Here is a 27,311-nt window from a genome sequence, read left to right on the forward strand (position 1 = left end):
TAGACCAGAGGAAAGGTGGTTTAAAAAATACAGGTCAATCTGCCTGCGATGCGAGAGCAACAACAGACCGTCTGCTTTGGACTCATCATGGAAGTTGCTCATCATCATCATCGTGGAAGTTGCTTTGGACTCATCATCGTTGAAGTTAATGTAACGTACCACACAAGGTGAAGTTGTCTGCAAAAACGAAGAGAGGGTTTTCAGCAGCGGAACCCAAGAGAGTCTTGTGAAACTGCAGTACCAGCCCGTATATTAGCATTAAAACAAGACTTAATTGAGGCTACAGCCAAAGACTTTGTTGGCTTTGAATAGTTGATATTTTGAGGGATGACCTAGGACAGTGATTCTCAACTTTTCAGTCCATGGACCACCAGGCAAATCAAAAGATTTTCGTAGACCACCGAAAAAAGTCACCAAGGACCACTCAGTTGAGAACCACTAACCTAGAACAATCAAAGATGTCCAGTCTGCGACTGGTTTTGGAAACCGGTTTTTCTATGTGGTCAGCCAAAGAAAGGCCATGGATGATGGTGAGGCCTAGAAAGTTCAAGAGACTTGAACCTCTTCCAGTGGATGACCAAGGAAATAGAAATGTGGGTTTGTTTGACAATCATTCCACATGATTCAGTCTACCAGGACCAAGAGGATAGAAAGGATAACTTTAGATAGTATAGTATAAACCAGTGCATGAGAGAGATTCTACTTTTCTGTTAGTTTTGGCATTTGGAATCGACATCAGATGCTGGGGAGACGGTAGTCCAATGCTTTTGTGAGTGGGTAGATTGCCGTTTTTGCTAATTGATTTCTGCAAGAGCCAGATTCGACCATGTTTAAGTCAGTCTTGAACAATTGACATTGAGGTAAAAGCTTTGACAATAAAATGGTCAGTGGAGCCTAGAAAGTTATTTATTACCATCTCTTGGAGGGAAGAGCAGTTTATGAAATGTGGGTTAGAAAGTTTACAGATTGGGTAGAACCACAGAGTTGGAGAAGGGCATAACTGCAAAGCCACGCCTGGTTGTTGCAAAGCTGACACTCAGACAGTTGGTGGGGGGGGGGGGGGGGGGGGGGTGGCAGTTGAAGTTGCCACAGATGAGGAACAGAGTTGGGATAGATGGTCATGAGTTAATCAGTGTTAGCGGAGGTATAGGTTTATATGGCTTATGGAGTCATCATCATGATGTGTAAGATAAATCGCAGATAAACTAATTCTGATGTTGTAAGTCACATGGTATGGCCACCTTATTGGAATAAAGGGAAAAATATGACATCATTTTCTCAAACCGCTCAACGAAAAACATTGAAAGGTGGGTTTTAAACGTCTGAAGGTCTGAAATCACTTGATCGAAAAACATTGATAATTAAATCATCCAAAAATCTGAAACGTCATATACTGTATCTGATATATGACCTGATGAGAGTGAAGAATTAAATATACAGTCACGTGAAAAAGTAAGTACACCCCATGTAAAGTTTTGACTTTTTCAACATATTTCAACATACAGCTATTTGATCTTCATTTCAACAATATTGATAGATAAAGGTGATATAATGTAACAAATATCATGAAACATTTACATTTTGTAGTCCATTGTATAATCTAAATAAACATAAATGCAAATTTTGCATGTGGAAAAAGTAAGTACACCCTTGGCTCTAATAGGTGGTATTGCCCCCTTTGGCAGAAACAACCTCAAGTAGGCGTTTCTTATAACTGTCTACCAGTCTCTGACATCGATTGGGAGAAATTTTTTCCCACTCCTCCATGCAGAATTCTTTCAGCTGTGCGATGTTTGAGGGGTTTCTTGCATGCACAGCTCGTTTCAAATCCCACCACAACATCTCGATGGGATTTAGATCCGGGCTTTGACTTGGCCATTCCAAAACCCTCCATTTCTTTCTTTTCAGCCATTCCTTGGTGGATTTACCGGTATCTTTAGGGTCATTGTCATGTTGCAAGGTCCACCTTCGGTTGAGCTTCAACTTGCCGACAGATGGCCTAACATTATCCTCAAGCACCCTCTGGTACAATAAAGAATTCATAGTGGATTCTATGATGGTGAGCTGCCCAGGCCCTGATGCAGCAAAGCTGCCCCAAACCATAATATTTCCACCACCATGCTTTACAGTTGGTATGAGGTTCTTGTGGTCAAATGCTGTCTTTGGTTTTCACCAAACATGTCTTCTGGTACTGTGGCCAAATAGCTCTACCTTTGACTCATCTGTCCAGAGCACATTGTTCCAGAAGTACTGGTACTTGCCTCGGTGTTCATTGGCAAACTTTAGTCTTGCCCTGATGTTCTTTCTGGACAGCAAAGGTTTCCTCCTGGCACACCTCCCATGCAGATCAAATTTGTGCAGCCTCTTTCTCATGGTGGACTCGTGCACTTTGACATCAACATTGGCAAGAGCTACCTGTAGGTCCCGTGATGACATTCTGGGGTTCTTCGAGACTTATTTCAGCATCTTGCGGTCTGCTCTCGGGCTGAACTTGCTGGGGCGGCCTGGCCTGAACAAGTTGGCAGTTGTTTGGAATCTTCTCCACTTGTAGATGATCTTCCGGACAGTCGAATGATTGATTTCAAATTGTTTGGAGATCTTTTTAAATCCCTTCCCAGACTCGTAGGCATCTATAACCTTCTTTCTGAAGGCTTCAGAAAGCTCTTTTGATCTAGGCATGGTGACACCGCACACTTCAACAACAAAGAGCAAACCAAACTAAATGTCTGAGGTTTAAATGAGGCAGGTTCCTCCAAGATCCTCTCTGACGATGTTCTAATCATTTGCACCTGAGCTGGTGCACCTGATTCTAATTTTAGGTATTTGAAGTAGTGATAAATGTAGGGGTGTACTTACTTTTTCCACATGCGAAATTTGCATTTATGTTTATTTAAATTATACAATGGACTACAAAATGTAAATGTTTCATGATATTTGTTATATTATATCACCTTTATCTATCAATATTGTTGAAATGAAGATCAAATAGTTGTATGTTGAAATATGTTGAAAAAGTCAAAACTTTACATGGGGTGTACTTACTTTTTCATGTGACTGTATGACGTTCATAACCCATGCCGCCAGGAAACGGTGACATAATAGGGCATGGATTATTCAGGTATATGGGCCATAATAATAGCTTGACCGGTTAACGATGGTATGTTTGTTGAAAATGAACGCGCGAGGGTATGTGCTCAACGAGTGCCATTCTACTTAAAGGACAGCATTGGTCAGACTTTCCTATGACACACCGATTTCATTTGTTATTGTTTAAAGAAAAGCTATAATTTGCCATTCCTTCCTCTCACAAATCTTAATGATGATGGAAAGATGGAACTGCTAAGACTTCTCTTGTGATGCTATGCATTTGTTTTAGTGGAGCAACTTAGCATAACAATTGTGCATTTTGTGAGTAAAGCACCAAATTTGGCACACTAGTAGACTATCCTATTATGAACAGATTTGGATATTGGGCCATCTCAAATTCAGCCCCTGATGGCTGTGGCAGCCATTTTCCAAAATGACACCTTCAGCTTGTTCCGACGAATTGCATCATCAATTGGCCTGGTCCTTTCCACCAGGCATTCTCTGGTGAAAGCCTGGAACTGCTCTTGGCCAATCTTCTTCACATTCCTGATAGTCTCAACTGCAGCAAGACCTGCAATTTCCTTTGTGTCAAGGGCAACCAGATCCATGCTCTCTTCCTCAAAGGGGTTGCCAAGCTCTTCTATGACGCTGACAAGGGCGCGGACATCCTTGGCGAAAGGGGTCTGCACACTTGGTGTCTGGTCGTGATGACGTGTGTCCTCTCGCCTCCCCCAGTGTCGATGGCCATCTTGGAACTCTTCTATGGCCCTGGCAACCTCTGGCCCGGCAATCATCCAATGCCGCAGGGCATTTGGATTGTCAGTGAGGCCGACTGCTCCACCATCTCCTTTGATGCAGGCGTTATTCTGTTCATGCGCCTGGTCGATTGGGATCGAAGAGAACACCTTCTTCGTCTTCTGTACAGTAAAGTTGCCAGCCCTGAATTCTCTGGCTACATCTGGGTGCTTCATTGGGAGTGCAACCATGTCCCTCAGGTGAACAGGGACCCACCTGGCATAGTGTGTGTGGTCTAAGGCATGGAACCATGGGACCAGTTCCGTCAGGGCATCAAGGTACATCGTGAATGAAGCCTGCCACAGAGAACGCACGTAGACCAGTACCAACATCTCTAGTTCCAGCACAGTTGCCCAGTACTGAAAGTTGGGAATGTCTTCTCCTCTCTGGTGACACCCGTCTTCGAACTCAGGCAGGTCTTTTGAATCATCAGCATATGTCATACAGTGGCGTTCATATGCATGGTGTTGCAGGATGTGCAGTGCCGCTGCAGTGATTTGATGAGCTCTTCTTGTGTGGGTGACGTGGGCAGCTCGCAGGAAGGAGTCGGCCGTCCCTGGCGTTGCAATCTCAGCTTGCAAATCTGCAAATCTTGCAAAAATCAAATCTCTGAATATGAGATGGCCCAATATCCAGATCTTTTTCATAATATGATAGTCTACTAGTGTGCCCAATTTGGTGCTTTCCTCACAAAATGCACAATTGTTATGCTATATTTAGCTTAGCTGCCAGACTATTTGTTGCAATTTGGCAAAAGCTGAACTCTCCCTACTTTATGACATTTCACCAGACTAGGCACTAACCCATATATTATATTAACTGTCATACTCCTTCAGTTCTATATGACTATTTAGCAGATAAAGAGTACAGTTGGATTGAAGGTAAATTATTATGTTTATGTTCAGATTACATTGCACTAATGAGGCACAAACTTTGTCAAAATGTTCTTGGTTACTTCTGGCTCTTATATTTTTGGGTTGAATAAAAGAATGGTTGACCTTATCTTAAAGGAGGTTACTTGCTTTCACAGGCCTCCTGCTACAGTACAATAGTGCCCAAGAAATGTGGCAGCCCTGAGGCCTTGAGCACATTTCCTTCAGTCCTACAACCAAGCAACTTTGTCTCAGCTATCTTGGACAACTCTCAGCGACCTTTTTGCCAGTCAACGGGGGTGAGCAAGATCTCAGATTCCTGCAAGCCACTCAAGAAGCGCAGCCGCACCTCTGCACCTGAGGCTGATCTTGCACGCACTATTGTCCGTGGCAAACTTCCCACCTCAGAAGTTCCTTCTGCTCCAGAGTCTGAGGTGGATAAAGTGACTCATTACACTCCCTAAACATTTTGGAATACCCTTTATTTGATGCATGTCCATGTACTCGGTGTAGGCACAACGCAGTGCTGTTTAAGTCTCTTTCGCGTTTAGACCATACTTGCTCATCTGTTTGGAAGTTAGTGTAAATGAAGTTAGTTTCGACAATATAGCGACAAGGAAAGTGGGAGTTTAAATTATAAAGTCGCTGCTGAATGCAACGGCATTAAGTATTTGGATTTCAAAAATCTGTAAATCAAACTTGAAGTGCTATACGGTATTGTCATTTGATTATTATCAATGGCTTCCCATTTTCCTCTTTTACATCATATGAGGCTCCTAGTATAAAACACACACATACACACACACACACACACACACACACACACACACACACACACACACACACTTTGAGACACAGGATGGCTCCGTTCCACCTTCTGAAACCCGCATGTGGAGATAACGACCAACGACATACATGCAACACAACACAGGACTGTCAGACAAAACAAACACGGCCACTGAGCTTGGGAACAGCGCTGTCATTTTACAGGGCCCTCTGGGTAGCAGCGACGTCACAACCATGGCGCCGTCTTTCTCGCCACACACAGCGGGGCATTTCCTAAAGCGGAAGTTCCTCCTTCCCATTCATTCCAACCGATGGGGATTGTTCGTGCTCTATCCTTTTTAAATGCTGCAAGTCAAGCAAAGAAGTAGCATGTACCATTTAAAAGTCTTTGGTATGACTTGGCCGGGGTTTGAACCGTCGACCTCCCAGACTTGGAGCGGACGCTCTTAACCGTTACACCACAAAATCTGGTGTAATAAAGTCCTTCCAGGAGGAAGTAACCTGCCTGCCTTGCTTTGTTCTGTCAACATTTGGTTCCTGCCCACACTCTACAGTGGACTTCTAAAGGGCATGATGTTTCAGATATTTTCATATTTATGGAAATCAATAGGAATACAAATTAACAAACCATTTACTTTGAATTTGGAGCAACAGCATGTTATGAACTATACTCTCCACCATAAAACACCAAACGTGTATGTATGTGTGTGCTCTGCCGAGTGGCGTTCTAGTTAGTTGTGCGTTGAGTATTGTGCCACCCACTGGGTGCTAATAATATTATTCTAAAGTAATTTTCATCAATATTGCAGTTGCTGTGATAAAACACTTTCTCATTGTGGTCCTCACAGGCACAATGCTATGTTAATGTTGTGTATCTGTTATCTGGTTTTATTGGTTACCTGCATCCAGGTCTCATCTGATGGGAACACAGAAGGTCCATTAGAGGAAGGCGAGATCACCATGTCTTTGCTGAAGAGACAACCAATTGAACGAGGTGGTGGTGCTGCAAAAAAGGAGAATGTTTGTCAGGTGATTTTTTTTGTTTGTTTATTATATATGATGGAGGCTCGTGCAAAAGCTAGAGCAGAATGGAAGGGAACAAAATGGAAAGGGGGAAACGCCAATAGCAGAGTAGAAGTGAGAATGAGACAAAGGGCAGGAGGAGAAGGACACACGGGTTTGAACAAGCTGCACACATGCTGAATGAAACTCAGCATGAAGAGGAAGGGTAAAGTGCGGATGAAACAGAAAACGAACAAACCAACCACCAATTAACAACCAAAAAGAGGTGAGGGGGATGAGGGAAAGGGGAAGGGAGGGATCCAAATAATATGGAAGAAGGGAGTGCTTGAGAATTGGGTAATTTAGGGTAGAAGAGATCATGAGTATGGATGGGGATGACCTGAAGTAATGGTGAATAGCTGTCTTGAAGCCCTGGAGGGAAGAATGGAGCCAGAGAAGGCAAAGGGTGCAGGGAGGCCACCAAACTCGGTAGATTCGGTAGAAACCGAAACCGAATTTCTACCAAACTCGGTAGAAACAACAACTCGGTAGATTACAGGGAGGCCACCAAACTTTCTGTGATGTGAGAGGAACAGGCCTAGACACTTGGCTTCGTCTTGGGAGATCCCAATGATTTTGAGTGCTTTGCTTTCCATGACATCAAGAAGGGCAAGGTGTGAGGCAGGTGTGTTAGCCCAAGGGGGAGAGCAGTGCTCAATGAAGTTGCAAATGAAGACCTTGTAGGTTTTCAAAAGTTCAGATTGGCCAAGGAAAGACTTTTCACGACAAAAGATGCCCAGTTAGCAGATGGCTTTGGAGACCATCTTGGAAATATGGTCTGCCCAAGAAAGATTATGGCTGATGCTGAGGCCGAAATGTTTGAGTGACACCATGACCTCTTTGAGTGGTCTGTTGAGGCGAATCAGGGTATGTGTGGAGGGTGGGGGGAGCGGGGGAGGTGGAGATTTGTCAGGATTGAAAGATATACTCCAGGAGATGGGTGAAATTGCAATTTAAATTGGGGTTACTCCTACATTTTAGCATGTAATTGGGGCTCAAAGATGTATTCTTTCAAGTTCATTTTTGTCACAAAATCGAAGGTTAATTAATCGATCACTATCCAACCATTTGGTAGTAGTCCTGACTTCATCTCGACGAACTTTACATCAAAGAAAAGAATGAGGACTTTTCAGTGCAAAATGCAGATGAATCCCTGAAAGTACATCCTAACTTCAGATGTTCCAATCCGTTTTCACCCCTCAGCCCAAATTGGGCTAAGGGGTATTGTCGTCCGGGCGTCCATCAACTTTTGGTTTCCGTCAATTTCCAGGAGAACGGCTTGTCCGATTAATTCATTTTTGCAGTGTGTGTTGGGGTTGAGTAGAGGAAGGATGCTTTCGAGAATGGGCACGCTGCGATTTTCAATATGGCCGCCACGGCAGCCATCCGGGCGTCCGCCAACTTTTGGTTTCCGTCAATTTCGAGCAGAACGGCTTGTCCGATTAAATCCATGTTTGCAGTGTGTGTTGGGGTTGAGTAGAGGAAGGTTCCTTTCGAAAATGGGCGTGCTGCGATTTTCAATATGGCCGCCACGGCAGCCATCTTGAAATTGGTTTCCGTCAACTTCGAGCAGAACGGCTTGTCCGATTAAATCCATTTTTGCAGTGTGTGTTGGGGTTGAGTAGAGGAAGGTTCCTTTCGAAAATGGGTGCGCTGCGATTTTCAATACGGCCGCCACTGCAGCCATTTTGAAATTGGTTTCCACCATGCAAGGGCTGAGGGGTTACGCCCGCTTTGCGGTGCTATTTATTAAACTATGTAGCTTTATGGTAGATAGTGGTTTCGGTGCAAACTGAAAAAGTTTGCTTTCAAATTGTGACTATTTCAAATGGGAAACTGTTCCATATATGGTTCCATATAGCCTGGTGTTGGCTTATCGGTTAGGGTGCCAGCTTGGGATCCTAGGATCCTGGGTTCGAATCCCTGGCGATCGCTAAATTAACACCAGGGGGGTTGACTCAGCCTGTCATCCTTCCGAGGTCGGCAAATTGAGTACCAGCTTGCTGGGATGAATGATCCTGGTGTGTACCCCGGCTTAGAATAGGTACACCGTATCCCTGCACATCGTAAGAGGCGACTAAGGGCTGGCGCCAGGAAGGGCATCCAGCCATAAAAACATTGCCTTAAACAGGGAACCATGAGCTCATGGGGCCCGCAAGGCTAACCCCTGCTCTAGCGGGGAAAATGGCCTTAAAACGATCATTCATTCATTCATATAAACTGTTCCATATATACTGTATATAGAAGCTTTTTTTGTTTGTATACTTAGTCGAGGTTCATAGAAGAGCTAACACATATAACATATAATAAAGGGAGTGGGAGATAAGAGGGGGATAGAGAGAGGGGCAAGCACAACAGTGGGGAACAGGGACATCAGGAGAGCTATGGAAGAGAGGGGACTTGGACGGGGTACACGGGATAAACAAATGGACACTACAAGGGCTTTCAGAAAAGAGAACGGGGAATTTGAATAGGTGGATTTAGGGTGGATTAATGGGGGTAGAAAAGCTTAAGGTTTTGGATGGGGGAAAATATGAGATAGTGGTGAACGGCTGTTTTGAATACCTGGAGGGAGGAGTGAGATTGAAGAGAGTGTGGGAGTTTGTTCCAGAGACGGGAAAAAAAAGAGGAATGAAAGAATGAAGGTGAGCAGAGAGTCTTGATTTTGGCATTTTCACCAGAAGAGGGTTTCTGGCAGATCTTGTTTGTCCTGAAGGAATATTTGGGGGACAGAGCATTGACAGAGCAGGGGGTGCGAGGCCGGAGAGGAGTCGGAAGAAGATAGAAAGACTGCCAATCTGCCTGCGGTGAGAGAGTGAAAGGCCCTCAGAATCAGCTTCTTCGCGGGAGATACCAATGACCCCAAATTCCTTGGTTTCTACAGCGTGAAGCCAAACTAGGTGTGAGGCAGGATCACCAGCCCCGAGGGAAGAGCTGTATTCCATCACGCTGCGGATGAAAGCTTTGGAGGTGGTGAGTAGCCCGAGTGCCAAGGAAGGACTTCGCACAATGGAGGATGCCCAGTCGGCGACTGGCTTTGGAGGCCAGCTTGGAAATGTGGCTTTCCCAGAGCAAATGACATGTAATGTAGAAGAGGCGACCATAATCATGATCAAAGATTGCAATTGCATGCTAACATCACCACATGGAATATCCAACAAATTAATTTGTCATACGAGCAATTGCTCAGGTCTTTCAATCACAGAGTGTTCTTCAAGTGGGACGGACTAATACACTCCTAGTGGAAGACCCCCTTTAAAGGAATAACAAGCAACTTTTGACCATTTGGCCCATCATGTCAGCGTTACACCAACGCTAGATTAAATAAATTTGTCAGGCTATAGACTTGATTGTAGTTGCAGTTGGCATAATAGTTCCAATCTCATGCATAATCAGCAGTGTGTTTGGTCTGAGCTTCCTGTCAAAAGAACAAGCATTTAGGTTTGTGTTTATGTGTGTGCGCAGGTGTGTGAAATGACAGGGGAGTTGCTCCTGTGTGAAGGACAGTGCTGTGGAGCTTTCCATCTCTCCTGCATTGGGCTGGATGCGATGCCTAGGGGGAAGTTTAGGTGTGAAGAGTGCACAACTGGTGGGTGCCTGGCCACTTGCACAGCAATGTTATTAAAGCCTTCAAGCCATGGAGAACATGCTTTTAATTATGTTACCAAGACTTGTTTGAGTTGATATTTGTTCATTAATGTTTGACAGTGACTTCTTGCCGGGTCAGTGTCTGTCGGATGCAGTGTCTCTCACAATGCATTCTGTGGTGATCAAAATGTGTTCACGTGGAAGGTTCAAAGCCACTGAAGTTAGACAGAAGAATTGAGTCTTCCTCGGAATTTTATCGTTGAGTTACTGATGAAACCAATTTTTTGCCTCACCCGTTCCTGAAGGAAAGTGATAGGTTATTGGTGTGTGTGTGTGTGTGTGTGTGTGTGTGTGTGTGTGTGTGTGTGTGTGTGTGTGTGTGTGTGTGTGTGTGTGTGTGTGTGTGTGTGTGTGTGTGTGTGTGTGTGTGTGAGACAGTCGGTCAGTCGGTCGGTCAATGAGTCGTGTACATCCTTCTGGTGGTGTTCTTCAGTATTGCACCCCATTCGGCCTTAAGCAAGGTTCGACTAAATTATCAAATGCAACCAGAACATTTTACATTTAATTTCATTGTAGGTTGATTTTGCACTTTAACGTGGATTATGCCAAAGTTATCCATGCCAATACATGAGTGTGTGTTTGCCCACACCAACCATGGTTTGAGGTATGCTGCGAGGGCTACGAGCTTGTCTCGTGCATCCAACTGGCCTTCGGCACAGTTCGGCAAAGTTGTCTAATTTAACAATAACCTTTTACGTCAAATATAGCCACAATTTTTTTTATTTTAATAAGAGCGAGGCTCATGGAAGAGCACGGTTAAATTAACAATGGGGTAGAAGGGCAAAAATTTGGCGCAACTGTTAAGGGGATAAAGCCAGTGGTTCTCAAACTTTTTTGGACTACCGCCCTCTTAGACCGGCCCAATGCCCCCCTTGTCCTATCGTTTGTGGTCGGACACCCAGAATTTATGTAGAGAGGAAGCAAAAATAACAGAAGCCAAATATTTTCTGAATAATATTTTACTTTACTTTTTATTTTATTTTGCACGACCTACAATGTTTTAGCAGAACAGGTCCAGGTGAGGCAAACTGGGAATCTGTTATCGCAGGCCCAAATACCGTTAGTGTGAAGGGTGGGCCTGGTGACTCGCTGCGAGATTACGAACGTCTGGCTCCATCTCAGTGAGGTAGAGACGCAGATCGCCCCTCTTGGGAATGTCAAGGCGGTTTGATACTTGGTCAGCACCACCATCAATGCGCTGAACCCTCTTTCAACGAGGTATGATGTGGGGAACGCCATCAGCAGCAGTTCTGCCTGTACACATTGCGAGGTATTCGCCCCGCTCCAGCATCCAGAATTTGCCGTATTCATGCTGCAAGAATCTTGCCTTCGCCTCATCATCATTGTGGAGGTTGATAATTTCGTCCTGTAATTTGCGCTTCATATCTTGAATGTCACATTTGAATGGGTTGATCACCCATGCTGGCACCGACAGTTCTAGCATGTCTCTGAAACGCTGCTCCATATATCCACGAATCTTCTCAAGGTGATTGCAATAAACGAGCAGCTCTTCATCAGAAACAGCAGTTTCCTTTGCCAACCGGGGAAAGTGGTACATATCTCTGCGGCCGAGGGATTCCCTGTGCAGAGTCGCCTTGGTTACGAACGCGTCGATCACTTTCTTTGCTTTAATCAGCATCATATGGTCACCCTGGAGTTGTTTGTTGACATCATTCAGTATACTGAGTATGTCCGTGAGGTAAGCCACATCATGCTCAATCGCATTCACTTTCTCCGATAGCTCCGTATCAATTTCCGACAGAAACTCGACCACTGTTGAGAAGAGGACATGGAAACGGGTCAAGCCTAATAACTGCACGACATCAGCAAATATGTGATCATAAAAACCATGCGGAGGGGGAAAGAATGTGGTCGTTGATTGGATGGCCAATTTTCCGAATGGCGCCGGGTAACCTGTTCACACTGCATCACTTTAGTTTGCATTATTTTGATACGTAATAAAAGGACAGCTAAATTCACGTTTTCAATTTTGACCAAAAACAAATCATTGTGAAATAATTCGGACAGACTCTTCGCAGGTTTCATGAAATTGTCCCGAGTTCTTCACGCTCCCAAATTAACAATATTTGTTCTCGAATTTTTTTTTGTGAATAGGAAAGGATACAGGAAAGTGTTGAAGTAACTGTGATAGGTTTCCTACTGAAAAATGATCGCACAAAAGGTGAAAAAACGCAATCGCTTTTCGCTCTGAATTACGTGCAAGCGCATGATGGAAATCACCATCACCCAGCATCGAGTGCCAACCAAGATGGCGCCCGGTAGCTACATCTCCACCTGTGTGGTGTGAATGGCAATGGTCATTCTATATATTTTCAGTTCAGTGGCCCATGCGGGCCCGGGGAACAGAGGTTGGTCTTAAAGTATTTTAATTACAAATTAAAGGTGCATTAGATTGTGAATCAAACAAAGATGAGTGAAACAAACTCCTAATGAACTTTTTCGCAATTTTTTATGCATACTTCCGCATCCGCAAGATGGCGGCCTCCATGGAGCGATTTGGTGCGTCAAAGCTTCGAAATTCTCAAAGGATCCAGCAAAATCTGGCTTTTCAACATAATACGTACGCGTTCATTCACAACACCGGCTTCGCCGGCTATAATGAGGCGTCAGGCGCGGCCTTTTGAACTTTTGATATTTAGCGGGGAATCCCCGGGGATGGAGGCAGAAGTTTTCCGTGACAAATTGTTTTTCAGCAGTTTTTTTATCCAGCCCAGTGGCCCATTTTTTACTCAGCGGTCCCAGCCCACCGGGCATTGCCCAAATGCCCTATGGCCAGTCTGCCCATGCATGTAACCCATAATTCATTATCTGTGTGCCAAGTTTGAACAAGATCGGTAAATGCGTGTGAGAAATGGTGAGGACGTGGTCAATATCGGGTTATTTACAACTAAATTGGCCGCCAATCTACCAGTCGGACATATTTGATCAGATCGCAAAATAAAGTGAGGCGCATGTATATGCCGTCATGTGCTGTGCTTGTGCCAAGCATGAACAAAATTGGATCATGCATGTTCAATAAATGGTTGGAGGCACCTTTAAGTAACAAAATGGCCGCCAGTCGGCCATCTTTGATCGCATCGTGAAACAAAATGATGTACTTATGTACAGTGCATTCAGAAAGTATTCAGACCCCTTCACTTTTTTCACATTTTGTTATGTTGCAGCCTTATGCTGAAATCGTGTAAATTCATTTTTCCCCTCGTCAATCTACACTCAATACCCCATAATGATAAATAGAAAATAGGATTTTAGAAAGTTTTGCAAATTTATTAAAAAGAAAAAAAGTGAAATATCACATTGACATAAGTATTCATACCCTTTGCTATGAACAAATGTTGTATTAAAAATCACACACAAGAATAACGGTACAACCAATAGCAATCCAGAGTGCACTCTATATATATCTTATGATGGTACCATCAACTAAAGTCAGATAACTCACTGCGCTCCAAGTGAGTGAAAAAGGACATTCCTCAATGTCTCTATAACCTTCTCCAAGGGGAAGTTGATTCGCTCCAGCGAGTAGTGATGAGGCAATGGGGTAAAGCGTGGACCGTCACGTGGTCCAACCAGTAGCAAACTGGCGTCGTAAAGGGAAATCCCAAAGGCGTTATCCAGACGTGCACGTTCACAGCTCAATCAGCAAACCGCAACGTAATTGGAGACGAAGCGGTCGCGCACACACATCCCCGACAGACGATAGGATGTTGAGAAGAGCTGACGCGTAGCAAAACCTTTGTCGGTGAATGAAGCGTGAGGTTCAAAATGGCCGACGGCTCTTACTTGAGTCGATGCGACCAGGCAAGGATTCGTCGGAATCTCAGCCTAAACTTGACTACGCAGATTTCTCAATCCCCGCGATAATACCTCTCGCAGGATATCATTTCAAGGAACTCAAAATTCCCTCGCGACCTTCGTTAGACAACGCTCGCTACAGAGCTCGACGTCACGCGTCTTGTCTGACTTTGCTCGCCCCGCCTCTTCTTCTTCACCACCGTCGTCTTCCGGTTCAGTTTCCTGTATCATTTAAAGTTAACCTTTTTAACTTTTGATACCTGTTCATGAACAATAAACCTTTTGAAGATAATAATAGTACATAATATCAGAAATATGTCAAGTGGGTGAAAACCACAACAACGGAAGTGACGAATCCGCAACACTTCCCCCCCTCAAGAAAGAAAGTTTGAACACAGCGAAAACTTTCTTTGCAGGCACACCCTTTAAACAAACAACAGTAAACTCACAACCAAATCATCAATTCCTGTGAGCAACAATTATTATCAATCTCCCAAAAATAAAGCGACAAAATTTCACACAACCCCCAGAGATTTCCAAAGTTAATTCACTCTGGACAAAGCATCAGCAACGACCGTGTCCCTGCCCTTTACATGTTCAATTTCCCAGTTGGACTCCTGCAAAGCCAAACTCCATCATCACCCTCTGATTTTACTTTTCGTTTCTTTTGAATGAAGGTTATGGGGTTGTGATCAAAGGCCAGCAAATCTATAGCACTTTTCCCGGGAGGCCGAGCTGAAAGCCAGGTTCCATGGGGGTTGGGTGGTGAGGCCTGGAAGTATTCACTACATGGACGCCTTTAGGAACGTGGAGTTCACGGTTAGTCCGTGCAGGAAAGTTCACTACATTGACGCCTTTAGGAACGTGGCCAATGGACGCCGGTTAATCCGTGTAGGAATTTTGGCTCGGCTGCTCCGCAGCATTCAGTGCTTCAACTCTTTCTAACTTTCGTAATAATCACGGTTGGACCACTTGTCACTGTAGTCACGTGAATAGCGGTCTCCTTTTCGGCCACTACCCTGATAATCATTCCTTTGGGAGCTGCCGTAACTCTGGGAGCCTCCATAGTAATATCGACTGCAGCCACCACCAAAACTACCGCCACGTTTTCCTCTTCTGTAGCCCCCTCGACGACTACGGCCTGCCTTCTCTATGGCTATGGTCTGACCATCCAAATCCTTGCCAATTCCAATCCTTCTCTGCCTCTTTGGCGTCCTTTGTGTTTTCAGACGTGACAAAGCCAAACCCTCTTGACTTTTGCGTTTCCCTGTCTTTTACCAGCCGCACTTCCAAAAGCGGTCCATATTTGCTGAAGACAGAGGTCAGAACTTCCTCCTTTGTTTTGAAGTTCAGTCCACCTACAAATAGCTTGCCAAATTTGCCACCATCCCTGACTGGTGTGGTGTTATTTTCCCTACTGGGCTCTTTAACAACCATCGGGTTACCAGAAACTTGACCACCGGCCAAATCATTACCGATAACAAAAGATACTCCCTCTACAGGAAGAGTGGCTTGTAAACCTACGGTGACTGGTCCTGACACCAAATCAGACGCCAAATGGATGACATGAAGTGGAGCTCTAACACAGCCACCAATCCCCTGTAAGCGAACACTATCACCAGTTGCCGTCTCCTCTGACAATGGCAAAATGCCTTCGACCATTAAAGATTGATGTGCTCCTGTGTCCCTCAATACCCTAACAGGTCTCTGGTTAGTCGAGTCTCCATCCAGTGACACAAACCCCTCTGAAATAAATGGTTGGTAACCCTTTTGAGGGCGATTTCTCACATTTGCCATGGCATTCGGAGTTGTACTAGTCTGACTCCCCTCCTGATTGTTCCTTTCCAGGGCATAACATTGGGACCTCACGTGTCCACGTTTATTGCAAAAGGCGCAAGTAGGCCCGGAGGAGAAACTCGCGGTCTGCCTCGAGCCCCCCGGAAGATAAGTCTGCCTTGGAACTGTTGTCTTCTGATCCCTAAAAGTCGCGGTATCAGAGTTGTCCTCATAGTCATCTCGAGGCCGCCCCCATGAATTTTCGTTCTCCGCCTCGGATGTACCATAACTCCCCTGGCTAAGTCTAGGTGAGAAGTTCGGTTTGTGGAACCTCATCCTGTGGGTTAAAGCATAGTCATCTGCCATGGTTGCTGCCTCATACAGCTTTGGTAATTTCCTTTCCTCCAGATGTACTTTAATGTCCTCGTGGACACACTGTTGGAATTCCTCCACCAGGATCAATTGTCGCAATAGTTCGAAGTCTTTCCCGACCCCTTTTGAATCACACCACCGATCAAACATGGTTTCTTTCATTCTGGCAAACTCCACATGGGTCTCACTCTCTCTCTTCCTGGCATTCTGAAATTTTTGCCGGTAAGCTTCAGGGACCAATTCGTAGGCTTTGAGAATGGCTTTCTTCACTATCTCATAATCTGCACATTGGTCAATCGGTAAAGCTGAATAAATATCTTGAGCTTTACCCACCAGAACACTTTGCACTAACATGGTCCAGGACTCCTCAGACCATTTTAGCATTCGAGCCACTTTCTCAAAGTGTAAAAAAAAATTGGGTACCTCCTTTTCATTGAAGAATGGAACCAGCCTCACATGTCTGCCAACATCCCAGGTGTTCTGACTAGGTGTCGAACCAGTCGGCATGGATGGTACCTCTCCCAGTTCTTTCATTAAATCCAGCTCCTTGACTTTAATTTCCTACTGAAGCGCCATTTCACGTTCCCTTAACTCACTTTCGGCTTTTCTCTCCTCTGCTTTTCCCTGTTCTCTTCTTTCTTCGAGTTCTCGTTCCTGTTTTGCTCTTTCCTTTTCTCTTCTTTCTTCGAATTCTCTTTCAACTCTCCTTTCCTCTGCTTTTTTCTCTTCTAACCTTTCCTGGCTCTGCAGTTGCATCTCCAGTTTCCGGAGCTCCACATTTTCTTGTTCCTCGGGTAACCAATCCAAGGCTACCTCTTCCCATGTTCCTTGTCCCACCAGAGATATCACCAATCTCTGCATCTCTGCTTTCTTCATATTAGCTCGGACCTCTAAGCTAAAATGTCTGGCCAATACCAAGAGGTGCGATTTTTTTAATGCTTGGAACTGTGCCTCACTAGGGGACGCCGCAAACTTTCCTGCGTCAAACACCATGGTGACTATCCGTTAACACCTGTTAACCTTCACACTATTTTTTTCAATTTTTTGAAACATTTTGGAATGCTGGAAAAATTCCAATTTTGGGAATTCTGGGAATGTTAGGGAATTCTTTCCCGGACGAAATTTAGGGAATTTAATCCCGGATAAAGACCCAATTTCGAGCCCACGAGTCAATTGGACGAGCCCCCAATTTCTGTTACGTGTTCCTCCCCGAACCCCTGGTCACGGTGTACCTCCGAATCCCGAGAGGAGCCAAGGCAGAAAAATATGTTATTCTGTGTTAGAAATCAACAGTGAAACCACACCAATGATTTTAAACGAACAAATGTAGTATTAGAAATCACACACAAGAATAACGGTATAACCAATAGCAATCCAGAGTGCACTCTATATATATCTTATGATGGTACCATCAACTAAAGTCAGATAACTCACTGCGCTCCAAGTGAGTGAAAAAGGACACTCCTCAATGTCTCTATAACCTTCTCCAAGACGAAGTTGATTCGCTCCAGCGAGTAGTGATGAGGCGATGGGGTAAAGTGTGGACCGTCACGTGGTCCAACCAGTATCAAACTGGCGTCGGAAAGGGAAATCCCAAAGGCGCGATCCAGACGTGCACGTTCACAGCTCAATCGGCAAACCGCAACGTAATTGGAGACGAAGCGGTCGCACACACACATCCCCGACAGACGATAGGATGTTGCGAAGAGCTGACGCATAGCAAAACCTTTGTCGGTGAACGAAGCACGAGGTTCAAAATGGCCGACGGCTCTTACTTGAGTCGATGCGACCAGGCAAGGATTCATCGGAATCTCAGCCTAAACCTGACTACGCAGATTTGTCAATCCCCGCGATAATACCTCTCGCAGGATGTCCTTTCAAGGAACTCAAAATTCCCTCGCGACCTTCGTTAGACACGCTCGCTACAGAGCTCGACGGCACACGTCTTGTCCGACTTTGCTCGCCACGCCTCTTCTTTTTCACCACCGTCGTCTTCCGGTTCGGTTTCCTGTATCATTTAAAGTTAACCTTTTAAACTTTTGATAACTGTTCATGAACAATGAACCTTTTGAAGATAATAATAGTACATAATATCAGAAATATGTCAATTGGGTGAAAACCACAACAACAGAAGTGACGAATCCGTAACATTCATCAAAATCAAAAAATTCATCAATTTTCCAGGATTGAAGGACATATTCCATTTATCAGCCCAGAATATAATCATTTCCAAATCAGCAGCAGAGAGATGCAACTGCTGTCTGCCTAGCAGAGGGATGCATGTGTGACATAATGTGGAGTCATCTACAAAAAGGAAGAGGGGGTTTTCTCGAGCACCTGAGAGTCATTTGTCTTGTTGAGGCACAAGACAAAAAAAAATCGTAGAATGAAGGCGACCTATGCCACAGACAGAGTTTGGCAAGCAAAACAGCATGCCAGACTGTGTTGAAATCCCATTATCCGCTACATGACCAAAAGTATGCGGCAGAGATTATGTTGTTCGATAACAGGAAAGACATGCCATTGGAACCAATGCCAGATTCCATGACTGCTTGTAATTTGAAGTAAGCTCACTGGTCTATAATTGGTAGGTTGGCACACTTCTTGTGGATGGGAGTAATGTTTGCTTACTTCCATGCAAAGGGGAGGCAGCCAAAGGAGAAGGACAGAGTAAATATGGCAGATAGAGCAGGATTTAAGAACAAGGGCACTGATGCGATCTGGATTTGGAATTGAACCAAAATCTAATTGGCTTGTTCTTCTTGCCTTACCAAGTCATCCACGGAGTTTTGTTATAATCCGTCTACAACTTTTTGAAATATCATGCCATAATATGCATCGTTTTTGGCCCTATCACTCAATGGTCAAGAATCACTTGGAACATTAACAAATTGTCGTATGCATAATCAGATCTTCACCAAAATCTAATTGAATCGGTCTTGTTACACACCCAACCTGTCCACCAAGTTTCGTCCGAATCCGTCCATAACATTTTGAGATATCCTGCTGTATATCATTTTGGCCCGATCTCCCAATGTTGAATAATGACTTTAAAATTATAGTAGCCGGATCCAATTCTTCACAAAAATCTAATCATTTCGTCCTTGTCACATACACAACATCTCTGCCAAATTTCGTCCGAATCTGTCCACAACATTTTGAGATATCTTGTTCACAAACAAACAACCAGACAGGGGTGAAAACATAACCTCCATCCACCGTCAGTGGCAAAGGGAAATATAACATACCTGCCTGAGTCAAAGTATTAATAGTCTGCCATATTTCACTCATTCTGACCTTCATGTCGACCTTGTTACAATGTCATGTCTCCTTTTTTGTGATCGTCGGTTTTACAGGTTTACGCACTTGCTTTGTCTGCAAAATATCAGGACGTGACACAAAGCGTTGCCTTGCACCTCTCTGTGGAAAGTTTTACCATCCAGACTGCGTGCTGAAATGCAATGGCTGCATTATTGAAGGCAGAGGGTTCCGTTGCCCACTGCATGTCTGCCTGAACTGCCGTATCTTACGTCCTGATAACCAACGGCCCAATAGAGGTGGTTTATTCACTCCCCTTTTTTATGCTGTTTTTTTCTTTCCATCCATTGAAAAAGTGAATGTGTGTGGACAGTTGAATGGTGATAATTTCAAAGAAAATTGTAATCTACTGCATTTTTGATTTGTGCCATTGCCACCAATAGTCAGGAAAGTGTGCAAGAATTTGTAATTATGTGTATTAGAAAAGGGTATTTGAAAAAAAAAAATCTGCAACATTGCAAAACTTGTGTGATTGGGGTAGTAAATACAATTGGCTGAAAGATTTTGTGCCTTTTTAATGAAAAAAATTAATTAATTTGTCGACCTATATGTTCAAAGGTGAAAATAGGTCGGGGATACACAGGGTGAGGCAACTGGCTATTTAAAACACCATTTTTGGGATGCCGCACCAAGTGGGGTTACGCAATTGGTTCACACTGTTCATCTTACAGATGTCTATGATGGAGGAACTACTTCATTTCAATAGAATTTTATGTTTGCAACACTAGAACACAAATTGGAACATGAATCGGAACACTAACCTCTGGCTTAGCTGTACTTTGGCTCTGAATTTGGTAAATTGTACAGCATCTCATTCCAAGCGAGCACACGCACTCGCGGTAAAACAATTGCATCAGTTTGTCTGTCAGTTGGACAGTCAAACAAAATTGTAAATCATTCCAAACAGGAAACTTGCTGTTTTTAGGAATGTCATAAAGGACACAAACAACAGGCACCAATAACTAATTTAACATGTTAAATAAGGTGGTATAAAAGAGGGTGTATCAGTGGCAGAAAACTTCCGATTCAATGTTCTTTTTTTTCTACAGTTCTCAACTTTTATTTTATTTCAATTGAACTATGTATTTGAACACTGTAGAACACATATCGCCTTGTTTGCACTTCCAAAAACCCTCAGTTTAACAGTACTTAGGCAAAATTATGCCGTCTCGACCGCTCAAATTTGCGGCACCCAGAGATGCAATGACAGAGCTAACTTCGTCCAAAACATGTTTGTCTAAGTGCATTTTCTCAAAGATCATTCCAAAATCTTCAGTTTCTCTGAGAATAGTTGGCAGAAGGTTCAGCTCTGGAGTGTTCCATCTAATGCATCGGGTTCCTATGGTTGCCATCACGCCTGTTATTCAAAGTTTGCGAACAAACTAATATAGATCGTGCTCAAAGCTAATATAGGGTTATAGCAACTGGATATACAGTAGCTCTGATGATGTAGCCTTTTCACCAATAGATGTAGCCATGCTCCTGTAATTTTCCAACTCTTACTGATTCTGATGATCTCTTCACTACTTCTTCCTCCCGGCCCTTTTATGCGGAAAAAATAGGCCGTTTAATGCGCTGTGTGCGCTGTCCAGTGGCCTACCACACTGGTGATTCATGCGTGGCTGCAGGAACCACAATTCTTGCTTCCAACAGTATCATCTGTCCCAAACATGTCGAGGCACAGAAGGGCTGCAATTCGCACGTGAATGTCAGCTGGTGTTTTGTCTGCTCACAAGGTCAGTATATGTTCTATCTCTCATTTTGTGTTTGCGGATTTATTTCTAGGCTTTGAGATTATTATATTTTTGCTATTAAATGGAGTAGATTTAAGATTAAATGTATTCGTTCCGTGGACAATTTTCCTTCAGGAAAATTATTCTTCACGGTAAAATTTTATGTGAATAAATGTTTACATGTGAGGAATATAAATGAATATTTACCTGTGAGGAATGCTCTCCCTGAGCAGAAGGCGAGTTTGAAGTGGGAGGCCAGAGCTGATATGGACGAAATAGAGGAGAGGTTTCAGCAGCAGAAGCTTGTGGCGGGGATGCAGTATGGGAGGAAAGGCTTTGGGTGGACCAAACAGATTCAATGAAGTGAGACATTAACAAGGGAAGAAAGGGAGATGGTGAAGAGGATGATGTAAGTGAAAGAGGAGGTTGGTTAAGGGAGTGGGGCAGGTGAGTAAGGATTTTGGACAAGTTGGAGTGGGGTTAAGGAAAATTGAGGCGGAAAAATATTTGTGACATCAAACCCGTGGTGCTTTGGCCAGCCTATGACATGCTTTCCTCACCAGTAAGCGTTTGGACGTGGGGTTTGGGACAGTTCATAACCTGCCATTGGTGTGGAGGTCGAGAGATGCTGCCCTATATGTTCAGTGCATACCCAGTTAGCACTTGCGGCAAGGAGGTGTGGGGTGCCATGATCTTGCTTTGAAGCTGGTGTTGGAGATGGTGTGTCAGAAGTTTAGGGAGGGGAAGGGATGGGAGTATGAATGTGGTGAAGAACTGTTGTTGGTGTTTGTGCCAGAGGGCCACGCTGGGATAAGTAGAGGTGGGAGGAGTGATGGCAACAGTTAGTGACTGGGAGGTGTTGGCAGATCAAGGATCGTAGCTGGTGTTTCTCGAGGAGATCTGCGTGACATGGCCGCAGCCTGATGTTATGATTTGGTTTGCTTTATCCAGGCAGGTTATATTCGTGGAGTTATCAGTATGTAGCAAGAAAACATGGAAGAGGTGTATGAGAAGAAAACTGTAAGATAAAGTGATCTGAAGGCAGAATGTAGGGATAGAGATAATAGCGTGTTTCTTGCCAGCCGTTTCAGGTTGGGTGTATAGTCTATGGGCCCGGACCCAACATTTCACCAATTGGTACCACCTCGGGTGGCAAATTATCGTAATGTTTTTTGAAAAGATATATGTCTGAAAATGTTAACCATATGGGATAACAGTTACATATCAGTCGCATAAAGTTAGTAATACCACACTGACCCCTCTTCCTTTACTGAAATATAACAGTCGTCAGTCCTCCGGTTGTTCGGTATACATCTGATGAGTCGTATCAACACGAATGTGGTGGTCGATCGCTCAGGCGTCTTCCTAGCTGGAGCATGTATCTAAAAGCCATGATACTGTGTTCATTGGATGTCGAATCCACCGTGCGTCACTCAGTTGAGACATCACACGGCGTATGCAAATAAGGCCGAGCTGGTAGCAAAGTCACACGTCGTATGCAAATTGTATTATTATATGACAGCAGAAACTCTTTAATCTAAAGCGTTGGACGGAGAAACTCAGCTCCTTTTATATATAGATTTGTTTTGTATTTATTTATTGTATTTTTCAGTGAGGCTTTGTTGGTTCAGTTGAGATTGAGTTGCCTGAGCACTCGTGGTAATAGTCAGGTTCACTATGTTAACAAATATAATTTCGTTCAAAATTTTGGTAGATTAGCAAAACTATACATTTCTGGAATACTCAGAGCATGAGGAATCCAAAAATTAATGTTTGCATTTGCATAGACACCTTTGCGAAAATGACACTCAGGACAGTGATGAAGAGTCAGGTTCACTATGTTAACAAATATAATTTCGTTCAGAATTTTGGGAGATTAGCAAACCTGTACATTTTTGGAATCATCAGAGCATGGAGAATCCGAAAATCAATGTTGGCATTTGCACAGACACCTGCATGGCCGCCATTTTGGATTTTCAAAATGGCCGCCATAAAATACATATTTTGCGCGATCTCGGCTTCTAGTCAACCTAGAGACTTAATTAAATATGCTAATCCTATGTTTTCTGGGTTAAGGAATCCAATAAAGGCCTCAAAATAGTGCTCAGGATTATAGAAAAGCAACAAACAAAGGTAATTGAAAACCATTGTCTTTATATTTGTGATATAACTGTATTACATAATACATGATATTGCAAGTCCTTTGAAGTTATAGGTATGGGTTTATAAAGCAAGAAAGCAGCCTTGTTAGTATCAGATTGAACTATAAGTCCTATACACAGGATCTACTAGGTCTACACCGTTCAGGAATATGCTTTTACAGATCTTCATCACTGTCCTGAGTGTCATTTTCGCAAAGGTGTCTATGCAAATGCAAACATTAATTTTTGGATTCCTCATGCTCTGAGTATTCCAGAAATGTATAGTTTTGCTAATCTACCAAAATTTTGAACGAAAAAACATAGTGAATCTGACTATAAAACAATTGCATCAGTTTGTCTGTCAGTTGGGCAGTCAAACAAAATTGTAAATCATTCTAAACAGGAAACTGCTGGAGATGTGTGTGGAGATGTGTGTGTGTGTGTGTGCTGGAGATGTGTGTATGTGTGCTGGAGATGTGTGTATGTGTGCTGGAGATGTGTGTGTGTGCTGGAGATGGTTTGTCTTTCTTATATTTCTGTCTTTATTTCTTTCTTTCTTTCTTTCTTTTTTTCCTGCTGGTGAGGTACCCAAGGTGTCAATATATCGAAAAGTGTGGCACTTTGCCGTGTTGCTCATTTGAATGTATGTACAGGTGGTAAACTTCTATGCTGTGAGGCATGTCCCGCTGCCTTTCACGCTGAGTGTCTTGCAATGGACATGCCCGAGGGAAGCTGGTTCTGCAACGACTGCAAAGCAGGAAAGAAGCCACATTATCGAGATATTGTTTGGGTGAAAGTCGGGAGCTACAGGTATGCAATGCCGTAATGCCCTTATATTTTTGCTTTCTTATTTTCGTCCAAGAATGTTTATACCAAATTAGTATATTTCAAGTGGTGAAGCTGCTTCAATATTTGGCTATGTCCATCCATCCGTCAAAAATGAAGTCGAACCTTTCTAACCCACCGTGCTTAATCCTCATGGGTTATAAAGGGTCATTCCAAAGATTAATTCTAAAGGTTGATTGTAACGGGATCTGAAGGGTAATTTTAATGGGACTTGTTCGTTTCTCGGCTTTGTCTATTTCATATAAAAAATGCCAGACTGAACCACTTCCTTCGGACACGGGTTGGATTTTTTTTTAATGATACTGTGCGAGTCCAACATACTTTATTTTGTGTATTTATTATAAATGCTGGTGAATATTTAGCAGAGAGATTTTGATTTTAAAAGTATTACAGGAATGTTTGTTTCTCTATAGTTATTTAATTAATAAGTTAAGTTAATAATATAATTTTTTTACAATGTGAATTGTACCTTTGTCTCTCTAGGTGGTGGCCAGCAGAGATATACAACCCACGTGCACTGCCACTGAATATTCAAACTCTCAAGCACCAGCTTGGAGAGTTTCCAGTACGCTTTTTTGGCTCACATGATTTCATGTGGACTTACCAGGCTAGAATTTTTTCCATACTTGGAGGGAGACAAGGGCAGCACTGTCAACAGGGCGAAGGGTATAAATCGGATCTTTAAAGAAGGTGAGTGTTGCTTTTTAATCCAAGGACTTTGTGCTTGATTTAAAAAAGTGTTTGTGATTGTACTTGTTTTCATTGCAAAGCATACAATTTTTACATGAGCCTTTGTTGCTGATGTGAGTTGACTGACGTGGCAGATACGAGTAGGCTGCTGACATGGCAGACGCTCTGCCTGTCAAGCTCTCAAGAGAACCCTCTGACAGAGCAGAATTTTGATCTTAGTTCAGATACTGTCATAAGTGTATGTAAAACTCACAGTTACCGACCTGGTTTCGCCCTTTTGGGGCTCATCAGGGCAACGCAGTGAGTACTGCATACACTTATGACTCTGAAAACCTTTCGGTTATATACCAGTCACTATGCGATTTCATACCATCAGTGGTGAACCGCCATTAAGGTATCCCATCCAGCTATGCTGTACCTTAATGGGAGCGATAAGTTCCATCTGCCACATGGCACATTACCTCTGGTATCCACTCATTATATGGAATCCCCTGGATGCAGCCGGGAGCAAACCAATCCAAATATATGTGCAGTTCTCCAGCTTCCCTCCAAAAGGGCGAAACCAGGTCGGTAACTGTGAGTTTTACATACACTTATGACAGTATCTGAACTAAGATCAAAATTCTGCACTCTCAGAGAGTTCTCTTGAGAGCTTGACAGGCAGAGCGTATGTACATGGCAGTGACGTCATTACTTGCGCTCATTGAAAGCTGGAGAACTGCACATATATTTGGATATATATACAGTATATATATATATATATATATATATATATATATATATATATATATATATATATATATATATGTTCAAAACACACCTGGTCACAAGTGTGCTGCACTGACCGGGTCCTCAGTCGAGGTCCTCAGCATCATCCCGTTTCGCATGGTGGAGGTAGCACCATGGCTTGGGCTTGCAAAGCTGCCTCTGCAATTGGCTCACTCATATTTACAGACTTGGCATTTAATATGGAATATTTTTTTTGTGGGGGTGCACTTACTTTTCAAGATGTCTTAGAACCAAAAGTTCATTGGAATTATGTTGAAATTATTCTAGATTTTGTTAATGTGACCTTTAAAAGAAACAAAAACCACATTTGACATTTCGAAACAAATAAATTGATCCTTGAAAGTGATGTAAACTGATATCGAACTCAATTCATGGACAGTACTGTGTTAAACTTCTGTACGTTTTCCAGAAGTATCTCTTTATTTTGCACATTAGTCAAAAATTTGTTTTAACAAAAACAAAAGTTAAATTACGACTGGGATTACGGACAGTAAAATTACAGTTCAGTACTTCGTGTAACCCCCACGAGCATTCAGGAGAGCACATACACGTGACATGCTGTTCACGAGATTTGCCAAGGTTTGGACAGGAATCGCTTGCCATGCAGTGACAATAGCCTGCTGCAATTCACGCACAGAGGTCGGCTGCTGGTCCAAGTGGTCGATTTGATGCGTTAATTCTGCCCACAAGTTCTCTATTGGATTCATATCCGGGGAAATGGCAGGCCACTCCATATGCACGACACCACGGTCAGCAAGAAAGTGTTGGATCATGCGAGCACGATGAGGCCGTACATTGTCATCTTGGAAGACAAAGTTTCCTCGAAAGGCTGCACGAGCAAATGGAAGCAATGTTTCTTCCAGAATGGCCCTGTACTTGAACTGGTTCAGGTTTCCATTCAGAACAACCAGGTCAGTTTTGCCCCCTGCATGAAAAGCAGCCCAAACAGTCACCCCACCACCTCCAGCTTGGACTCTTGGCACTATACAATCTTTGTTGTAGGCTTCATGCACTTGTCTGCGCACTCGGACGCGGCCATCTTGACGATAGACCAGAAATCTAGACTCGTCACTGAAGATCGCGTGATTCCAGTGTCCTGGCTGCCATTGACGGTGCTCTCTGGCCCACTGCAATCGGCGCTGGAGGTGTTGTCTGGTCAGGCGTGGCTTTCTCAGGGGACGCCTGGCACGATAGCCTGCTTGAACCAGTCGTTGGTTGACTAGCCTTCTGGATACAGGCACATTTGTCAGTTGCTGCCACTCAGCCCTAAGCCGATTAGCTGACTTTGTACGGCCATTGCGGACTAACCGGTGCAGCTGGCAATCATCCCTCCTTGTGGTTCTGCGGGGACGTCCTGGCCTCGGTATTGGAGTAGGGACACCCCTCTGAGCATTTTGTTTAAGGATCTTTGACACCTGACCTTGAGTGATGCCATACTGCCGAGCGATAGCACGGTTTCATGCCTTAATTTCGTAAAGCCACCACTCCATGACAAAAAGCATTGTCGAGTTGACGGACCATCTCCAGAGGAAGCGGCAATAACTTTTGGAGACGTGCAGCAGTTGTTTTCCACTAATACA

The 27,311-nt window shown here is 43.6% G+C and overlaps 1 protein-coding gene and 1 long non-coding RNA gene across 2 annotated transcripts in view; one reads left to right on the forward strand and one right to left on the reverse strand.

The window, feature by feature from the left end:
- Window positions 1-21,548, reverse strand: part of LOC137423294 (uncharacterized) — a 46,141-nt gene extending 24,593 nt beyond the window's left edge. The window contains exons 1-2 of the long non-coding RNA XR_010983673.2: window positions 21,473-21,548; window positions 6,440-6,543 (exon numbers count right to left, since the gene is read on the reverse strand). This is a non-coding gene — a long non-coding RNA (uncharacterized LOC137423294). The remainder of the gene's footprint in view (window positions 1-6,439; window positions 6,544-21,472) is intronic.
- Window positions 1-27,311, forward strand: part of NSD2 (nuclear receptor binding SET domain protein 2) — a 133,854-nt gene that overhangs the window by 63,506 nt on the left and 43,037 nt on the right. The window contains 8 exon segments of the mRNA XM_068110271.2: window positions 4,913-5,188; window positions 6,450-6,569; window positions 10,068-10,191; window positions 19,571-19,771; window positions 21,095-21,268; window positions 24,060-24,216; window positions 24,736-24,868; window positions 24,870-24,942. Coding sequence (XP_067966372.2) covers window positions 4,913-5,188; window positions 6,450-6,569; window positions 10,068-10,191; window positions 19,571-19,771; window positions 21,095-21,268; window positions 24,060-24,216; window positions 24,736-24,868; window positions 24,870-24,942 — 1,258 coding nt within the window.

The sequence above is a fragment of the Myxine glutinosa genome, chromosome 3 (assembly GCF_964187855.1).
Source record: "Myxine glutinosa chromosome 3, kmMyxGlut1.1, whole genome shotgun sequence".
In the NCBI taxonomy this organism is placed as follows: domain Eukaryota; kingdom Metazoa; phylum Chordata; class Myxini; order Myxiniformes; family Myxinidae; genus Myxine; species Myxine glutinosa.